The following is a 20,027-nucleotide window of genomic DNA, read 5'->3' as shown; positions in this document are numbered from 1 at the left end:
TAAATGCGTTTTTCTATGTTATTTGGATGCTAGAAATTAGTAATGCATTGCTATAAAAGCAATTTTGTAACTTTTACTTGATAAAATTGTTTATATACTCGTCATATTGTTTATTTTACTCTCGATTTAATATTGTTTTAATTGTTTAATATTTATATTATTTATTATAGTATATATATTTTCCCTCTTGATTTAATATTAGTTTTTTTATTGTTTAAATATTTTATTTTTGTATTAATTCAGTTTGAATGTGAATATGGTTTTATTTTGTTTTTAAATACATATTTAATAATAAATACATATTAATTTAATATTTATTAATTAAGACATATTTTTACATTTTAATTGTTTAATATTTGCCACTTAGGGGTCGTGGGGATCAAAACGTGACTTTACTGCCAAGGATATCCTGACATTATCGATTATGTCGGCTGTGACCCGCAAACGCCGGAAGCGTCCCAACGGCCGTCTCCTCGGCAGCAGCACAGATGATGATTCCGAGCATGAACCTGTTAAATGTGTCTCCGAAAAAGACGACTTGCAAGAGATGGGTCAGGTGGCATCCTTCTGCGCCCCTCGAGCGGAGGGAGAAGATGATGAAGAAGAGGAGGAGGAAGAGGAGGAAGAGGAGGAGGGTGAGACACAAAAGGCAAACAAACAGAAGGAGGAAGTAGTTCCCAGCATTTCCTCAACAGAGGAAGCGCCACCAGTGGTGCTGCTGAGCGAGGAGGAAGAGCAAAGGTCAGACGTGAAAGGTCGCAGCTGGCGAGGAGATGATGCACGGTCTATTGTGTCGGGCTACTCTACTCTGTCCACTCTGGGGCGGAGCTTAGCATCAGAGGGGCGGGGCGAAGATGCGGACGATGAGCACAGTGAACTAGTGAGTGAAACCGATAACGAAAGCGGATTCGCCTCTCGCTCCCTCACCCAAGAGAGACCGGAAAAACCAACCCATTCCAGCCAAAACGTACACGCCTCGCCCGAACCGACGGCGCCACGCAGTTTCCTCTATGCGCACTGCAAATCACAGACGCCCTCTGATGCATCTAGCTCCACCCTCGCTCCGGCTCCTCCTTCCCTTCACATCACTACCAACCCTGAAAATCAAGCGAACGATGTTGCAGCACGTTCCTCTACTCCCTCAACCTCCTCTTACTCATCATCCGCCTCCCAGCGCCTCCACAGCCGCAACTCCTTTAACTCCCACCACCTCATACAGTGCGACACCCTCGCCCGGCGTCGGCTAAAGTCAGACAAAGCCAAAGCGTCCTCGGTGGACCTTTCAGAACTGTCCAGCTCCTCCGGCAGGGAGGGAGAAAGCCGGTCCTGTGCAAATCAAATCCCTGATTCCTCTCCGTCTCCTCCTTCAAAAGCCAAATCCACCAAAGAGGTTAACGTGAGGAAAGAGTGTCTGCCAACATCCTTGGTCGGTCCTGGAAGTAAGAGCTGCTCGTTGTCCCCTGGGCAGGGTTCTCTGGCGGATCAGGTACGGGCTCGTCTGATGGGCTCAGCCGATGACCTGCGCAGCGTCGGCCTGAGGAAGCAGCTCTCGCCTGAGACGCGGAGAAAGAGACGTGCGTGGAGGAGGCACACCGTGGTGGTCTCCCCTACAGATTGTTCCGAAAGAAAAACACCGGCAATACCCCCCAAACCGCTAGCTTCACACTCCCCTGTTGAAAAGCCGGACGTTGGAGAGTCCCACCCAGAGTGCTCAGAGACTGAAGCCCCTATTGCACGTCGGGCCCTGCCTACCTCGCGCTTTCGTGATTTCTTGTAGCAGTGATGGTGTGTACAGGCTAGTGAACCAAGAGAGTTAGATTTGGGTTGTGTTGTGTCTGCATCCTCTGTACGTTCGCAACAAGTTCACACTGACAGCGATTATATCGAGGTAGAGTACTTTTGGTCGGTAGACGTTCATACTCACTGCAGTGTCAAACTGTACCAGGTGGCAAATGATGTGAGTGTCATGCAGAATTGAATGGAGAATGCTTTTAAATTCCAGTTCAGTTTTTGAATTGCCATTTAGACTGACATTGTTTGTGTAACTGGTCCTACTCGACCCGCTCCGAGCGGGATTCAAACCGGGGTCTCCAGCGCGCTAACAAGGACGCTAAATACTCTAACTGCTAATGCGCCTCATGAGGCCTGGAGAGTGAGGTTTACACACACATCTCTTACTAGCTTGCCTACATTCGCTTTGTTCTGAAACAGGGATTTACATTGATGTTTTTTCCCCTTGGTTCGCTTTCACGTGGAACATTTTTATGCAATTTGAATATTTTTATGTTTATGCAAGTCACATTTGCACATGACATTTTAAAATGAAGAGGTGCTCTTTGGTTTTTATCTGCGATAAGAAATAGACACTGCTGATTTTTACATGACACATTTTCTATTATGCATTATGATACAGCTTGGATGGTTTGTCCATTGGGTCAGATTGCTTTCTCACCACAAGCAAACCGCTTCAGAGATTGTTTCGAATCAATTTCAGTCAATCTTGGACTGATTATTTTGGTCCAGTTTTTGCAATGTTTATGTAAGGGATAATCCACAGCTAGCTGTGAATTAATCGATTTTAATGCACGACGTGGAGTCAAAGAACTGCCCTGTCGCAAAGCCAATTGGAACGGTGCTTCTACTGACTTGTAACTACATGTGCATTAAACGGATTTATTGCACACCTTCCAACCAATCAGAATCGAGTATTCAGACAGACCATGGTATAAATATGCATAAACAAACCGAAACTAAGGGAGAAATCGTGCCAGGTTCTGAAACATACGCTCCAAATGAACAAGCTGTGAAAATGCCCCAATTGTCTTTTGTAACAAGAAATGGAAAAAAGGTTATCAAGACAAACTTCTGCCTCATTTGAAATGTCACCTATGGGAATTAGTGCGTATTTTTATATACTTGGGGGGGAAATGCTTCATTTCCCAGAATGTTTTTAACTGTTTTTGAATACATTCTTTAAATTGTAATTTCCTTGAATTGCTCCGTTTGCATCCTAATTCAAAATCAATTTGCTATAGGGCGTAGCCAATTTGACTTGTGAATTTCCATGAATTGAAAGGGATCCAAAACTAAAATCCAAAATGTAGCTTTACCATGGTTTGCCTCGCATCGAAGAACTCCGGCTCTTCTTTATGCAAGTGAGCGATTAATGTCACCGTAGCTTACGTTGTCTGAAATCATTCTGAATGAAGATGAATCCAGTCACTTTTCACTGCAAATCGCTGTCAGTGTGAACGGCCTTTTAGGTTGCCATGTAAGTATAAAATACAAAATCAGACTGTTTAAAGCCCTCAGTCAAATCCAATTTACATCACTCTTACTCTGACCAACTTCACCCACATGGCAAAGTGGGATTTTCAGTATTGCCAAAGTTTTTTTTCATCATCTTCCTTTCACGTTTTCTTTTTCCTTTTCTTGGCCAGTCACATGACAACATTCTGTAATGCCAAGACCCTCACGACTCACGTGCTTTTGTGTTTTCAAGTCCCAGACGAACCAATTCTCCGAACGTGCCGGTACAGTATTGGTTAAACAGTGTTAGGAACAGGAACAGTGTTGACAGTTTTACTAGTTTTAATACAGCGCAGGTGCATAATTCTACCAGTAACTCGCTACATTAAGTTCCATAAGAGGCAGTGTGTTCACCTTCCCACATATTCATTTACATTGAGTAATGACTCATTGGTGAAATCACTTCAAATGAGTGTGTATGTGTGTCTGAATTTGCCTGTGTAAACAGTATGTGGTCGAGTATGTGTGTCAAACGATTTTGTAACATTTGTACAAAGCCTTGCTTAAGTTAACCTTGTAAATATACATATATTATATTGTCATTTCTTTTTCTTTTATTTTATTCTTTTTTTTTATGGTTTACAAAAGTGCACTTAGGTGCATGGTCATTTCTTTCAAGATGTTACTTGAAATGTTTTCCTTAATATTTTTTGTTTGTTTGTTTTATACACAGTATATATTATACATATATTTTGTATGAATATAATAAGTACTTTTATTTGGAAATCTTGGGGTGTACCTGTTTTAACTCCACTAGACTGTTTTCCCTGTTAATGGCCTTTCTCTGTGACTTACAAATACTATGCAGAAATCTATTCACCTCAATGAAAAGAACAGAGATCTAACCTGCAAAGAGTGTCTGTCACAAGCTATAATAAATTCTTATTGCAGAGCTTATTTCATTTGGGTTTTGTCCTTTGTCTTGTACTGAAGTCATGCTAGTACTTGTATACACCACGAGTTTCTGACAGTAGTTTTCCATTATTTACATGTCATTGTTCTTTTCACATCTACCTATCAATACAAAGAGGTCTGATCAAGAAGACATCAATTACGTCTCTGGGAAGTCCCATAAAACATGGAAACGTGTGTGTGTGTGTGTGTGTGTGTGTGTGTGTGTGTGTGTGTGTGTGTGTGTGTGTGTGTGTGTGTGTGTGTGTGTGTGTGTGTGTGTGTGTGTGTGTGTGTGTGTGTGTGTGTGTGTGTGTGTGTGTGTGTGTGTGTGTGTGTGTGTGTGTGTGTGTGTGTGTGTGTGTGTGTGTGTGTAGCATTATAGAAGGACCTGTAAAACCTGTATAGCCTACAGGCCAATGTGTTAAATGAAACCGTTTGACAGGTTTATACGTGTTCAGCATGTTGTAGCCTATTTCTTTTACAGTCTTCAATATAAAGGAAGTCAAAACTTTATGAATCACTTCTATCGTTTATTTAAAGGGCATTTATATTCTCGATTATTTATCATTAATTAATAGTTTAACCTATACGAGGAGAAATTATTCAAACATTCTCAGATTTTCCATGAACATCATGGCGCCTTTCTCACGTTAGGCACAAAAACGCTCACAATGAGTAGGCTACAATCAATTTTGACACATCAAACTGTAGTAGCTACATGTATAATATATGGGATATAATATAGCCTACAGTTTATACAGTATAAAAAACACTACGTCTATGGAGAGCCCCACAAAGATAGCGAACCACGACGTGTGTGTTTGTGTGTACAATTTGTGTTGATGTATTTCCTTACCCCCAAAAAAGACTGCTGCCGTTTTAGCATGTGTATTTATGTAATTTAGTTTTCATGTCAGAAGAAGGCAAGGAATACATTGATGTGTGAAGATGCGAGTTAATTGCGAAAGTCATTGCATTAGTCTGTCAGCAGATGGCAGCATTTACCGTGGTGTGTGCGCTGTCAGTAAATCTCACACAGCAGCTCAACTCATAGCTAGTGTCTGCAGAAACAAGGAAAAAGTCCAAGGAAAAGTCTTTGTGAAGTTCATGGTCTGCATTTAGACAGCCTCATTTTATATTTTTGTTTGCAACAGTGTATCTCCAAATACCTTTTTTCCTCAGATTTTCCTTAAAATGTAGGCTATAGGCTAAACATAAAAGTAACAAACTTCTCTACCCAGTTCTTTATATCTCTATTCCCTTGAAGCAGAGTCTGTGACAGTAAATGTGTCATGTGTGAGTGAGTGACTCGAGTTCAGCAGCGAAATATTTATTGCTCCTCGAGTTACTGCGTTTTTAGAAGCGTCAAGTGTTGCGACAGGCGTCACAAGCAGCAGCAGCAGCGGCGCTGATTTCACATGCATGCATTGACCGAAAGAGATAAACGCGCACTTCTGGACTGTTTTTGTCTATTGATTATTCCCATTTACCTCTCGGTTCAGGACGGTTATAAGGAGTGCTGTCTGGAACCGACGGAATATTCAACATGTTGGGGAGAAAGAAGAAACCAGAGACCGTTCAGACTGAAACTAAAGCGCTCGAGTCGAAAACCTACGATCCGCTTCGGAGACTTGGTGAGATGATCATACACTAAGACAAAAATGCCTAAAATTGCTACTCTGAGTCTGAAAGTTACTTTAAGTATGCGCGCTTTGTTTAGCCTTACAGACAGACGCAATCTCAGCAACTAACTTATTCCAAACTCTAGAAGTTCGCCTGTGAAAGGAGTCAAATTAGCAAATTCACCCATTTCACTTTAAATCAATAAAGACCTTCTACTCTTTGACATGTATGTTCATTTTTGCGGGACAGACATTGTGACAGAATATGAACTCACGAGAGTTTTATTAACCCTTGTCTTTAGGACTTTTTTTGAACCTGTTTTGGGGAAAGAGTAGCTATACTATAAATAGCTTACACATCATTTTTGCATTGAGACCTGGATTTGTGATACATAAACAATTATAATTAAACCACAGTTAGTTCTGGTCGTCTAATTTGATTGGCTGAGCGTAGGCTACTTAGCATTACCTGGGAATTTTCACTGTGTGTATCTTTTTTAGAGCATTTTTTGTCAGTATAAGGCACTTTGGAAACTAATAAAACAGATTAATTATGAGTTAGACCTGTTGTACCAATAATTCATGAATATATATATTATAATTTTCATATGAAGGATCAATGTACACTTGAGGACGATATGTTCAAAGTTGTCAAAATTCCAAATTTGCTAATGTTATTGCAGCATTGTTAGGAAACTAAAGGGAAGTTCATCCATATGTTTATTTTTTTTTTTACTGTTATAATTGGTTTACGTACACGTATCAGATGGAGCTCTTTGGTTTCTTAAGACAGTGTGTCAAGTTAAAATTAATTATTTGAAACTTGTATGTTTTTGAATGTGAGAGCATGTCCTGTGTGAACAGACTTGATGCTGCAACAATGTGTGCAATGCAATTCTGTTGTTGTTGTTTTAATGTGACTAGTGTGGTCTGACAAATTTGATCCTTTGTGATTGGCATAACCACATTGCCTCACTTGTAACCATTGACTCTTTTGCCACTCATCTGCGCCTTTCATCAGCATGACTCCATCTGAGATCATCACCACCTCCACCTATGGCCCATGCTGTCCACATCAAAACAATTCAACTAGTGTTCCTTTTATTGTCAACATTTATTTTGGAATGACATATTTTGCAGCAAGCTGATATCTGAGACTAACACAGGTATTGTTAGTATCGGCCCAGTTCTGAAACCAAACCAAAATAACTGTGCTAGTTTATGATTCACGCTTTTGAAATGAACCGCAGTAAGAGGGTGGAGAGATAGAAATATTGGAAAATATCTCAAAAGGATGTCATTATATGACTGATATATCATGTAATCCTGGAATGTCTGATTTCTAGCGTAGTATTATGCACATTAATGCAGAATTCTTCATGAACAATGGCTAATTTCCAAGGAAAGTAGGGCGTTTTTATATCATTGTTTTACAGTGCTGGTTTTTATTGCAGCGCTTTTATTGAGCTCGGCAGGTCTTTCATCAGTTGTGTATCACACCGCTGGGTTTCTTTTGCATTAACTTAGAATTGTGCTGAATATTGCTGCTATTTCAGTACAGGACTGAAGACTCGTCTACAGTAGCTGGCTTCTTACTGCAATTACTTGAGAAAGAGCTTAGCTTAAACTATCACGAGTGGGCGATAACCCTGCCTCGGTTTAATTAACTGTACCATTGTGCTCATCTGTAATACTTTCCATAGCAACCTATGCAGATTTATTTTATATTTTTATTGAATGTTGTATAAGACCTGTTCCATGGCTGCCATAGTGCTGATTTATCTCTGCCATGGCTACTGTGTCAATAGATATTCTATACATATTATTAGTGTTCAGATTTTTTGCACTCTTATAATGATGTTGAGTGGCTTGCGTGAAGAGGTTGTGCAAGTTGGTGCTTTTCAGTGGCATGATTCAGTGTTACTATGCCAGCACTTCAAAATACAGCTCTCCAGTGGGAATAATCAAGAGGTTCTTGAACGAGAAAACAGTTCATCTGTTGTTTTAAGGAGGAGATTTGCTGATAAACCCAGTGTGATGGGTTTATATATATTGAGTTGCTCCCAAGTTGCTTTAGTTGGTAGGTAGTGCGCTTCTGCTTAATGACGAAGTAAAGTAGCAAGAGAGAATAAGTCATCCATGCAATGCGGCCAGATTTATTCTAAATATAGATATGCTTACTGTGGACAAGATGCACCTTAGATGAACTGTAGGAAACCGTAATAGTCTAAATGTTGCATGTGTGCAATAAAATATGAGACACCTCTTCACTCTTTTATGAATCTTTTTTTTCCCCCACTGAAGTATACACTACTTACAGTTGACATTTTTATCCTAAATGACTTAGAGAAGAGGAACACAAGAACTACCAGTCAAAAGTTTGGGGTTTGTGGTTGTAGAAAAATACAGTAAAAACTGTAAAATTGTGAAATATTATTACTATTATTATTATTTTAAAATGTCATTTTATTCCTGTGACGGCAAAGCTGAATTCTCAGCATCATTACTCCAATCTTCAGTGTCACATGATCCTTCAGAAATAATTTAATATAATGACTTGATGCTCAAGAAACATTTATTATTATTATTATTATCAATGTTGAAAACAGTTGTGCTGCTTAATATTTTTGTGGAAAACTGTCACAGTTTTTCCCCCCAGGATTCTTTGAAATTGAAACAACATTATGATGAATATATTTACTGTCACTTTTGATCCATTTAATGTGACCTTGCTGAATGAAAGTGTTAGTTTCGTTCAAAAAAACAAAAACAAAAAAAATCTTGCTGACCCCAAACTTTTGAACAGTGTTAATTAAAGTTAATCAAGATTTTTTTTTTTATCCAAAAATCAGCTAAAGTGGTAGTTTTCATTTTGCATGATCAGCTTCCTCTTCCTCATTCTCTCTAACCCTCAGAATTTAGTGACCCGTTTTCACTACTGTATTATTAGGATTTCTAAATATGTGACCTCTATTATGACTGGCTAACCCGTTTGCATATGAAATAAGTGACATCACCTACAGTACGTGTTGTGGGTTGCTTTCAGATCTAGTTTGTGCTGCATTTACAGGTTTATGACATATCCTTTTGCAAAGTCTATACATTGTGACATTCACAAAACAAAATGCTGCAAATTCTTCAGTCAGAAATGTTCAGGGACTCCGTGTCGGAATGTCTGTTTTTGTTTTGGTCTGTGCGATAACACACGTTGCCAATTTACCCAATAGTATTTCGACACCACAGGTTGCCAATGTTGGAAAGCACAGAGTATTGCAGCCATGGAAGCCAGCAAACAAACTGTGTAAGAGATCGCAGATTCTACCCAACCTAAAAAGTCTCGGCATCCATCTAAAATCTCTATGAACGGAAGCACATTAAAACGCGGATAAACCAACTCATTAACTCACAGTCTCCTCGCCTTCCATTGTCAATTGCACTCGTTCCTGTTGCGTGTGCTCAAACTGGCAACCCGTGTGAGTGTCAAGTCTGAGGAGGAGGAGGGGGCAGGGCAAACTATATTTTTTATTTGGACTGCAGTACCCGTTTCAACTCCAAACTGTCATTCTTACATACAGCACCTTTAACGGACATGCGCACACACAATGGCTATCGCAAGTCCACAAGACCGAAAGTGCACATGAAGTGTGCCATTTGGTACAGAGTCCTTCTACAGGCTTTAGATAACCTAAGAAGTCGGGAAGGTCACATTTTTTTAAGTTTAATAACAAGCTGTTCACACATTGGGGAAACGGAGATTAATACATGAACATTCTTACATAAAGCCCCTTTAAAATATATTTTGTTTAAGTTTTTTTATTTAAATTAAAACTTTCATCTACACTCTTCATTGCAGTTTTATTTTACAGTGTTAACAACAACACTGTTGATATTGACTGGAATCTTCTCCTGTGAGTGGGCATATTTATCAAAAATTAAATTCATTTCTATTACTCATGAGTTATATTACACACATTCTATTATGCATAGGATTGAATGGGACTTTCAAAAAAGTTCCATTAATGTGTAGTTTTAGGAATGAGTGAAAAATATTGAGTGCTTATTTTTTACCTCAAATTATAGATTTCTCATCGTGTTCATTTCCATGATTTAGTTTAATTTAGTTTGTTGTGATGGCATTTCATTGCTGTGTTCCCAGTAGCAAAATAACACAAGAAAAAGAAATAACCTCTCTCTTAGTCTCTCTCTCCCTCCATTCCTCAGCTTTCCACCTTGACCTCTGTGCTGTCTTTTACTTACACACACATGCTTGTCAGAGAGACTTTATCAGGGTCTTTATTCTGGTTGCCGTGGTGAGGGTCTCTTTGTTGCAAACACTCTTGGCTGTTCAGCAGAAGCAGTTGAGGGAGTAGTCCTCTCTTAGTAATTTCTCTTCTGTTGGTCAGCTTTTTATATTAGCTACTTCTAGTTACTGTCACTCCACTTTTTCTCTTTAATTGACATTCGACTGAAAAGACATTCAAAATTAAAGAAAGCAATGATTTATCAGTTCAGAGAGCTGAAAAAGATAAGGGTTTGAAGTAGTGTTGACTAGAGTAAAATTCATGCTGTGAAAGAATGCGGAGCAGCCATTTCACTGTGAGTGGGGCCTCTATCTTTTTTCAGGTCTTTTTGAGCCCAATTAAAGCTTGAATAAAACAGAATAAAAAATAAAAAGGTAATTTCGACTTTTTAATCTCACAATTCGGACTTTTTTTTCCTGCGATTGCGAGTTTATATCTCGCAATTCTGAGAAAAGAAGTCGCAATTGCGAGTTATAACGTCAGAATTGTGTGATATAAGGTCACAATTGGGAGTTATAAAGCCAGAATTATGAGATATAAACTCGCAATTGCAAGTTATAAAGTCAGAATTGCCTGATATAAAGTCGCAATTGCGAGTTATGACATCAGAATTGCGTGATATAAAGTCGCAATTGCGAGTTTATATCTCGCAATTCTAACTATTTTTCTCAGAATTGCGACTTTATATCACGCAATTCTGACTTTATAACTCGCAATTGCGAGTTTATATCTCATAATTCTGGCTTATTCTAAGTCAGAATTGCGTGATATAAAGTCCGAATTGTGAGATATAAACTCGCAATTATGAGGAAAATAAAGTCAATATTGCGAGTTTATATCTCATAATTCTGGCTTATTCCTAATTCTAAGTCAGAATTGCGTGATATAAAGTCAGACTTGTGAGATATAAACTCGCAATTATGAGAAAAAAAGTAAAAATTGCGAGTTTATATCTCACAATTCTGACTATAACTCCCAACTCTGACTTTACAACTTTATATTGCGAGATGTATACTGACAATTGTAAGATAAAAAGTCGCAATTATCTTTTTAAATATTTAATTTTGTGGTTGAAACAAGCTTCCATAGTATTTCAGTGCTGAAACTTTTTGCAGTTTTCATTGCTCAATCCAGTTAAAGGTGCTAAATGCATTAAAATAGCACTGGGCTTTAAATCATTGTCATTCTTCTCAGTGCAAACATGGCTTTTAGACTGCGGCTTATTCATGTGACTTAGAGCTGTTTGCCTGGCACAAATAATACTGTACTATTATGGCCCGAGTAAACAAATCATTAAAGACCAACCCTAAACATTTGTTTGGTAGTGTATGTTTGTGTGCATTTTCTAGTGGCAGTCATTCATAATCAAAAGATCTTTTCTTACCTACTTAGTGCAATACTAAGTTAGCAGGCTAAGCTGTTAACTTGCTAATCTAAATTAGCAAGATTTTACCTAGTTCCTTTAGTGAATTGGCACTAAAACAACAGAGTGTGTGCAAATAAACGACAATTTCAGCAAGCACAATTCATTCTTACTGATTTCCTACCTCAGCTTGTTTTTTGTTTTGTTTTTTTCAGCTCAGCCTATTGTAGCACAGTATTGGACTGCACAGGCAGGCTTAACTTTCTGTAAAGAGCTTAGTGAGCTCTACTGGCAATTTTGCAATCTTTGCTCTTAGTGAACAGTCTTTGTCCAAACTTCCGCTAACCTATGATAAAGCCTAATCTAAGCAACAAACATAACATTGATGATTGGGAATGAAAATGTGACAAAAACAAAGTAAAAAAAAAAAACAGTTCATTTTGCCTTCAATTTTTCATATCCTTTTATACGTGCAGTCATTGCTGCTGACGTTGACACACAGAAATTAGCGTCTTGCATCACTACGAGATGACATCATTCCTCATGTTTGTGACTGTAGACTCTGACCTCCCAGTGCTCTCACATCTCGAGTATGTGTGTGTTCACACACATATATTTATTTTGGAAGTAATGGTTGAGTAATGTGTTGATTTTGGTTAATATTTTGGATGAAACACCAAAGCAGTGTATGACTCAGTGCTGGGAAGTGTTAGTCGCTGGCATGTATAGCCTGAGTTTGAGAACAACCTTGGGACGGCACATTATGAGTTAATTACAGTATGTGTAACTCTTGGAGACTTGACACTTCAGAGATTTAGAGCATGTAGCAGGTGTGTTGAACAGACTGGAAAACATTTAAAAAGAACAGAAGGTGCAATTATTTTAAAAGTTGTGTGTGTGTGTGTGTGTGTCATAGGTGTGTTGGATGATGAAGACGTGCGTGTGATGCTGCAGGGATCAAATATGGTAAAGGTTCGATCTCAGCGTTGGAAGAAGGACAGGAAACTGAAGCTTCTTGAAGACTGTGTGACGGTGTGGTGTGAGTCCAGCAAAACCTCCCGCAAGGGCAAGAGACAGCAGACTTGTGAGTATATCAGCTTAAATTATCAGAGAGTTTACCTTCTAATCTTTACGACATTTTATTTTCTGTTTAATTTGAATCACACAGAAACAAAATACAACGTGAATTTTGAGATTAAATTCAGCAGAGCCTTCTTTACAAGTTCAAGGGTTTTGTCTAGTGAATGTATTTATTTATACATGAATTTGGATGTAATTAAAAAAATATTATGGTTTTTGAATTCTACCAAGATTTAATTATTAAAATTGAAAGTAGTTTAAAGTAAGTCATTTTCTCTTAGGCCCGGGAGTTAAGATGCATTTTGGTCGGTCAGATGACTAGTGGACGATGCTACATACAGGTGTAAACAGCGTCTAAAACGTTTTTAGGTTGTCCACTTTCGACCGATTCCAGAGGTAGTCGAAAACGCTCATGTGGTCAAATGCATTCGATCAGCCACAAAAGACCACCCACACTCCGCCTGACCTAATGCGTAAACATTATGGGAAGAGCGCAAGCCAAACTTTGTCAGCTGAAGACCCAAATTTGGTTTGAAAAATGTACCAAGCACAATGTTCTCTCACCATTCCTGTTTTCTAACCATAGACTGTTAAAAATATGTGGACGTAGTGTCCGTGACGTCACCCATAGGATTCTGAAGAGCAGTTTTGAAGCGTAAAGTAGGGTCGAGCTGGCCGTTGCCATCTTGGCAGCGCGTCATCGCGCGTCACTCCCGGATAACAGAAAATGGGCAAAAAGGCTGGACGTGGGCGGAGCTGAAGTGACGCGATGACTAACAGACAGCAGATAAATGGCTATCCACCTGTCACTCGAAGTGGCCACGCCCTTAATTATGTAGAACTTTAATGCTTTATATAATGTAAACGAAGGAGTTCTAAAAAATTCACCCCCCTCACAGTTGTCATGAAGGGCAAAATTAGCCGTATAGACCAAAACCACAATTTGTACCAGGTTGTAAACATGTTTTTTTCTGCTGTAAAATTGGACATTTTAACATGGGGCTCAATAAGATTCTGCTCCCTTCTGGAGCCTGTCCCTAGTGGCCAGTCGACGAATTGCACTGTCACTGTCACTTCCGTATTGGCTTCAAGAGAAACTGCCGGAGGTTGCCGCTTGTTTCTAACACACACTCGCAGCTCTTCGTATGTTTTTCCGTCGTCGCCGGATGCATTCATATGTAAATTACGTGTGCTTATTTCGTCCATTAGATTGAAAGATCTGACCAAGCCCATACATTTACTCCACAATCAAAAAAAGGCAGTGGATTGAGATATTCCACACGATTGTTTTACCTTACAAACAATTGCACATTAGCATTCAAAAGTTTAGGGTCAGTCATTTACATTTAAAAAAAAATTGTATATTAAAAAACACTGACTGTAAAAGGCACAATGTAACAACAAATTTTATTTTAATGTTCTTTTTATACATCAAAGGAACCTAACAAAAAATGTATTACAGTATATTTTTTACAAAAATATTTTAATTTTAATCAAATAAATGCAGCCTTATTCGGCATAAGAGACTTTTAAAAATATAAAAATCATACTGACCCCAAACTTTTCAACGGTAGTGTATTTGTTTTTTTCTTACAATACAGAAAGTGTTTGATGATTCAGAAATGACGTTACAGAATTTATATTGACATGCTGGTGCACTGACGCCATGATAGGGTTGCAGGAGCCATGATGCCAGACCTTTACTTGTGAATGAGAGGCTCTAATACTGCTTTAGCATTTGTTGGACTCACTCAGTCACAACTAGTCAGATCAAGGAGTCATAGTCACACCCTAGATGAAGAATAATAATGAGAAGAAAAACTAGTGTTCTTCTGTCTCCATTCACTCTGACCTCATACTTGGCTTTAAGTCAAAACAAGACATTAATAATGTTATGTTTGCTCTGCTCTCCTTGTATACCTGTTGTTAGCCTCATCCCAAAGAACACGGCAAGCATTAAATCTTATGAAATTTTTAGAAAACGAATGCCACTGATTTCAACAGGATTTGGCTTAGTGTAATGAACTGTAGCAGCGACCCAATTAATCACAGGTCAATCAAGGTAAAGATTTTCAATTGACGTAAAAGAAACAAAAGCCTAAATGTTGCTCTAGATACATAAATAATGCACAAAGGTTAATATGGAATGATGAGTCGGTACAGTTGCCATTACAATATATTAAACAACTGTTTGACTGCCTTTTGTTGCTTTTGAACCACTTATAATTTTTTTTTATAGTTGCATGATATGCTGATTAAACAAATTAATCAAAGATAAAAAGACAAGAAAATAAAAAAAAAGACAAGTACAAATAGGCATTACAAAAGTAGCATTAGAGGTCAGCATATGGTTTGTTTTATTTTTAATGTTTTGAACCGTTTGAAATGACTTAATAATGACAGCATTGTTGTTTGACCTATCTTTGACCGTACTTGCTCTGTGATATATTGCTCGGCAGGTTTTTGTTGAGGGAAGGGACTTTCCAATCAATGCAACAGCAAACAGAAAACCCATAAAGTTGTGTGTGCATATATCTGAACTCATAAATGCATGTGTGCGCAGGTGTGTGTTTGTGTCTATATATACAGGCTTAGACACTCAGCTAGTTTTCAGTTTGATGACTTCATTTTATTTGTTTCACAAGGAAATTAAACTTGAGATATTACAGTTTATGATCCAGAACTTTCTGAAGCTCCCTTTAAATGCTGGTTACCCAGCTAACAAAAATCTTTTGCTAGCATTACAATTAAGTTATGAAATTAAGTTTTTTTGGGGGGGTTATGCAAATGTTGGGAATGTTACTTGTTAATGTTCTCTGAACATTCTGAAACATTTGAAAAACAGTCCATCTTCCAACAGTCCATCAACAAAAACGTTTCAGAAAAAGAAAATGCTTCATGAACATTTAACGCTAACGTTTTGAGAACGTTTATTAAAGACCAGATAACTTTGACCAAATGTTCTATTAACTTTACTGAAAAATGTTCACAACTTTGACAGAACATTAGCCACGTTTCCTGTTTTCTGGTTAGTTGATTTCAGACCAGCAGATCTGGTGCTTTTACTTTGAATAGAGATGTTATGGGGCATGGCCCAATTAAAAGGTTAGTTCACCCAAAAATGAAAACTCTGTCATTAGTTACTCACCCTCATGTCATTCCAAACCACAAGACCTTCGTTCATCTTCAGAACAACCAGTTAAGATATTTTTGATGAAATCCTAGAGCTCTCAGGCCCCTCCATAGACACTTTTTTAAGGTCCAGAAAGGTAGTAAAGGCATCGTGAAAATAGTCCATGTGACTCCAGTAGTTCAACCTTAATGTTATGAATGTTATGCGGCAAAAACAGACAAAAATAACGACTTTATTTAACAATTCCTTCACACCTGTGTCAGTCTCCTGCGCTGTTGATGTTGTAAATACAGTCCAGTGCTTCTGGGTTACGTCAGAGCTACGCCAGCACGCCGGCTTACCATTGGCCGATGCTGTTCACGTGAGCACCACGACGTATGCGTGTGATGCTGACGCAGGAGCTGGCCAACGTTAACTGCGTAGCAGACTGACACAGACAAGAAGAAATTGTTGAATAAACTCGTTGTTTTTGTTTATTTTTTGTGCACAAAAAATATTCTCGTCACTTCATAAAATTAAGGTTATACTACTGGAGTCACATGGACTATTTTAACAATGTCTTTACTATCTTTCTAGGCCTTGAAAGTGGTAATTAAATAGCTGTCTATGGAGAGGTCGGATTTCATCGAAAATATCTTAATTTGTGTTTCGAAGATGCACAAAGGTTTTACGTGTTTGGAATGACATGATGGTGAGTAATTAATGACAGAATTTTCATTTTTGGGTGAACTAACCCTTTAATTATCCCAATCTCTTTTTTAATCACATAAATTCAACCTTTGGTTAGTATAATGGAAACGTACCACAGATTCATCTGTGACGAGGCATTATGGGATGCTCTATCACTAATCTCTAGCTGTTCAGATGATTTTTAATCTGTTTTTAATCTCACTTATGCTCTTCAGATGGATTGATAATCTGCTGTGAGAGTGAAGAGAATCAGACTTCCTGCTATAATCCTTCTCATGGCACTTCACTGGAGCATGGGAATGTTATTTCTCTCATTAGACCGGTGGACCCTGTTTAGGGAGCCTTCAGCCTCTCTGTCATTCATCTCAGCCCTTTGAAATATCTGTGATTACCTCAGCTGTCATCACCCTTAAAAATCTGTAATTTTGTGATCTCTCTTCACGTTTGATGAAAACATTGGCTGTGGTAAGATATCTGAGGCTATTCAACTCTGAAACAAAACAAAATACGTCGCCGTTACTGATATTTTATTTTGTTACATTTTTTAACAAAACTTAAACCCTAAATCACTCCTGGATTGGACTGTGCGCAGCACATTGGAAGCTTTTGTATAGTGATATAGACATGTTTCTAAATAACTAGGCGTGTAACAATATATCGTGTCACAATATATCGCAATACAAAAATGCAAAAATATGTATCGTGGATAGTGACAATATGTATTGTGAACAGTTCACCCAAAATGAAAATTACTATGTGATGAAAAAAATTCAAGTTTACAGAGTTTTAGTGTTAGTACTACATTTAACAACTATATAATGTTGAATGTTTATAATAACGCAATGGGGGGATATTTGTGGGTCCTGATGCCAAATGTTTTATGCTACCTGTAAAAAGTGGCCTGAATTATTTTAAATATAATTTAAAAATAGTACAAGCATATTCGTCTAAAATAATTCTGTATTTTCAGCTTCAGAATCATGAATATTTTTATTCTGGTGTCACCATTGTCCTGTGCATTGTGTTACCAGTGCCAAGTCCAAGCCTATTCATTTCCACGGCCAATGTAATACCAAATTTAGCATTTTAATCAACACAAAATTTTTTGTTAACTTTTTACAAAATGTCTTGGTGTACTGTATCGCAATAATATTGTATCGTGTGTTCAGTATCGCGATATGTATTGAATCGTGACATGAGGGTATCGTGAGACCCCTATAAATAACCGTTGTAGTCATATGTTTCTAGATTTTGAATTTCCATATGCACATCTAGCCATACAGTTCTGTAGGTTAAAACCCAGGTCATATGTTTATGAATAATGCCTGCTCTTGGGAGGATTTATGGGTCTTTCTGATGAACTCTGAAACCCTGAGGATAAAAGTGAAACTGTAACTAATCACATGACTCACTATGATTAATAATTTGTGCTCCCTGACACACACACACACACACACACACACACACACACACACACAATCACAGGGTCGTGTTAGTAAGCACACGTATCCCTGTGTAACTCCTTTTAGATGTTTTGTTATTTTGGTAAATAGTTCTTTATTAGACATTGTTGATTAAGTAATAATTGGTGTTTTTATTTTAATTGGAACCGATTTGTGCTTCAAAAGTCCGCCCACTCAATCTTTCACTTCAGTAAAACATAGGGCTTTATGGAATTACGTCAATATGCCAGACAATAACATGCAGTGACACATATTATGTGAAGCACACACATCTGAACTCAACTAAAATAGTGTTCTACTCGAAACCTCACATATATTCATTATTTAAGCATATTTGGAAACATTAACAACAGTATTACTAGTTTCACTCTTGGCAAATCAGTAACATTGTTCAATATGACATTTTCAGTGGACTCTCTGTTATTCTAGTTGGGACATTATTTGGGGGAAAATGTACATTTATTTATCATATACTTTTACATATACATTCACTAGTAAATGTGAATACATGATACACTCTAAAAAAAAAAAGGCTCGTAATCATAGGGGAACCTTTTTTACTGCAATATAGCACCAATTTTGGTGCTTCAGCGGTTCTTCAGAGGTGCTATATAGCACCTTAGTCAAAGAACCGGTGAAGAACCTCTGAAGAACCGGTGAAGAACTTCTGAAGAACCGCTGAAGAACCACTGAAGCACCAAAATTGGTGCTATATAGCACTAAAAAAGGTTCCCCTATGATTACGAGCCAAGAACCATTTTTGGTGCCATATAGAACCTTTTTTTTAGAGTGTAGCAAATCGCTATTCAGCATAAAAAGGATAGACTTGTAAGTAATATAAAGTGTATTAGTATAAATAGATACAGCATTTTACTTTTTTATACTTTCTGTATATATTTGAAAAATAAAGACGGTAACACTTTGCAATAAGGTTCATTAGTTAACATTAGTTAACTACATTAGTTAACATGAACCAATAATGAACTGCACTTATAAACCATTTATTTATCTTTGTTAATGTTGATTTCGACATTTACTAATACATTATTAAAATCTTGTTAACATTAGTTAATGCACTGTAGACTAACATGAACAAACCATGAACAGCTGTATTTTTATTAACTAACGTTAACAAAGATTAACTAATGCTGAACGTTCCTGAACAGTGTTGTTCATGGTTAGTTCATGTTAACTAATGCATTAACTAATGTTAACTAATACAACCTTTTTTGTAAATGTATTGTAACCAGTACAATAAAGTTACTGTTATAAAAGATTTATATTTTAAATAAATGGTGTTCTTTTGAACTTGACATTCATCAAAAATTGTGAAAATAAATGTGGTTTGAACAACAACGATAAACAGCACAACTGTTTTCAACATTGATAATAAGAAATGTTTCTTGAGCAGCAAATCATCATATTATTATGATTTCTGAAGGATCATGTGACACTGAAGACTGGAGTAATGATGCTCAAAATTCAGCTTTGACATCACAGGAGTAAATTACATTTTAAAATATATTCAAATAGAAAACAGCTATTTTAAATTGTGATAATATTTCACAAAATTACTGTTTTACTGATTTTTTTTAATCAAATAAATGCAACCGTACTGAGCATAAGAGACTTCTATTAAATACATTTAAAAAATCTTTCTGACCCCAAACCTTTGAATGGTAGTATATAGCCTGAAGCTCACTTTATTTGATTGTACTGCTCAGTTTGGCAGCAATAGAAGAGACGAGACGGCCTCTCTTTCTGTTTCTGTCTTGTGCTGTGTCACACTGTTCAGGAATGCAGGCTCAGCTGTCCAATCCCAGCATGTCCCTCACAACTCACTGACTGCCACACGCTTGAGGGAATAAACATAGTCCACTTAGTGTGTGTTCGCATTATGTGAATAACTGTTTGTGCATGTGACGTTACATCATGCACCATTTCATTCCTCTGTTATTTTGGCTATTTATTAGGGTAGATAAAGATAGAAGACACATGGTAATGGCATAAGTGTCAAATAGGCTGGACTAAAGGATGCCGGTCTGGCTATGACGAGTCTGTCCAGGTGTCATCGTGCTGTTGGGCTGGAGCCCCTCATTAGGCGGCAGATGCAGGGCCGGACCCCTGGAGAGTTCATGCTCCCACAGATCTATCATGCAGCAGGCATTAGTG

General features: G+C 37.7%; 2 protein-coding genes across 3 annotated transcripts in view; both read left to right on the top strand.

Moving 5' to 3' along the window:
* The window catches only part of arhgap23a (Rho GTPase activating protein 23a), a 73,783-nt gene extending 69,577 nt beyond the window's left edge, over positions 1-4,206 (top strand). For both annotated transcript variants that reach the window (XM_079828999.1, XM_079828998.1), the window contains one exon: positions 368-4,206. In XM_079828999.1, the coding sequence (XP_079685125.1) occupies positions 368-1,777 (1,410 nt within the window). In that variant the 3' untranslated portion in view covers positions 1,778-4,206. The remainder of the gene's footprint in view (positions 1-367) is intronic.
* A 778-nt stretch (positions 4,207-4,984) lies between these two features.
* The window catches only part of plcd3a (phospholipase C, delta 3a), a 33,054-nt gene continuing 18,011 nt past the window's right edge, over positions 4,985-20,027 (top strand). The window contains exons 1-2 of the mRNA XM_079823222.1: positions 4,985-5,837; positions 12,406-12,573. Coding sequence (XP_079679348.1) covers positions 5,750-5,837; positions 12,406-12,573 — 256 coding nt within the window. The 5' untranslated portion in view covers positions 4,985-5,749. The remainder of the gene's footprint in view (positions 5,838-12,405; positions 12,574-20,027) is intronic.

This window comes from Gobio gobio (genome assembly GCF_949357685.1).
Source record: "Gobio gobio genome assembly, chromosome: 1".
Classification (NCBI taxonomy): domain Eukaryota; kingdom Metazoa; phylum Chordata; class Actinopteri; order Cypriniformes; family Gobionidae; genus Gobio; species Gobio gobio.
This window is presented reverse-complemented; position numbering and strand designations above follow the sequence as displayed.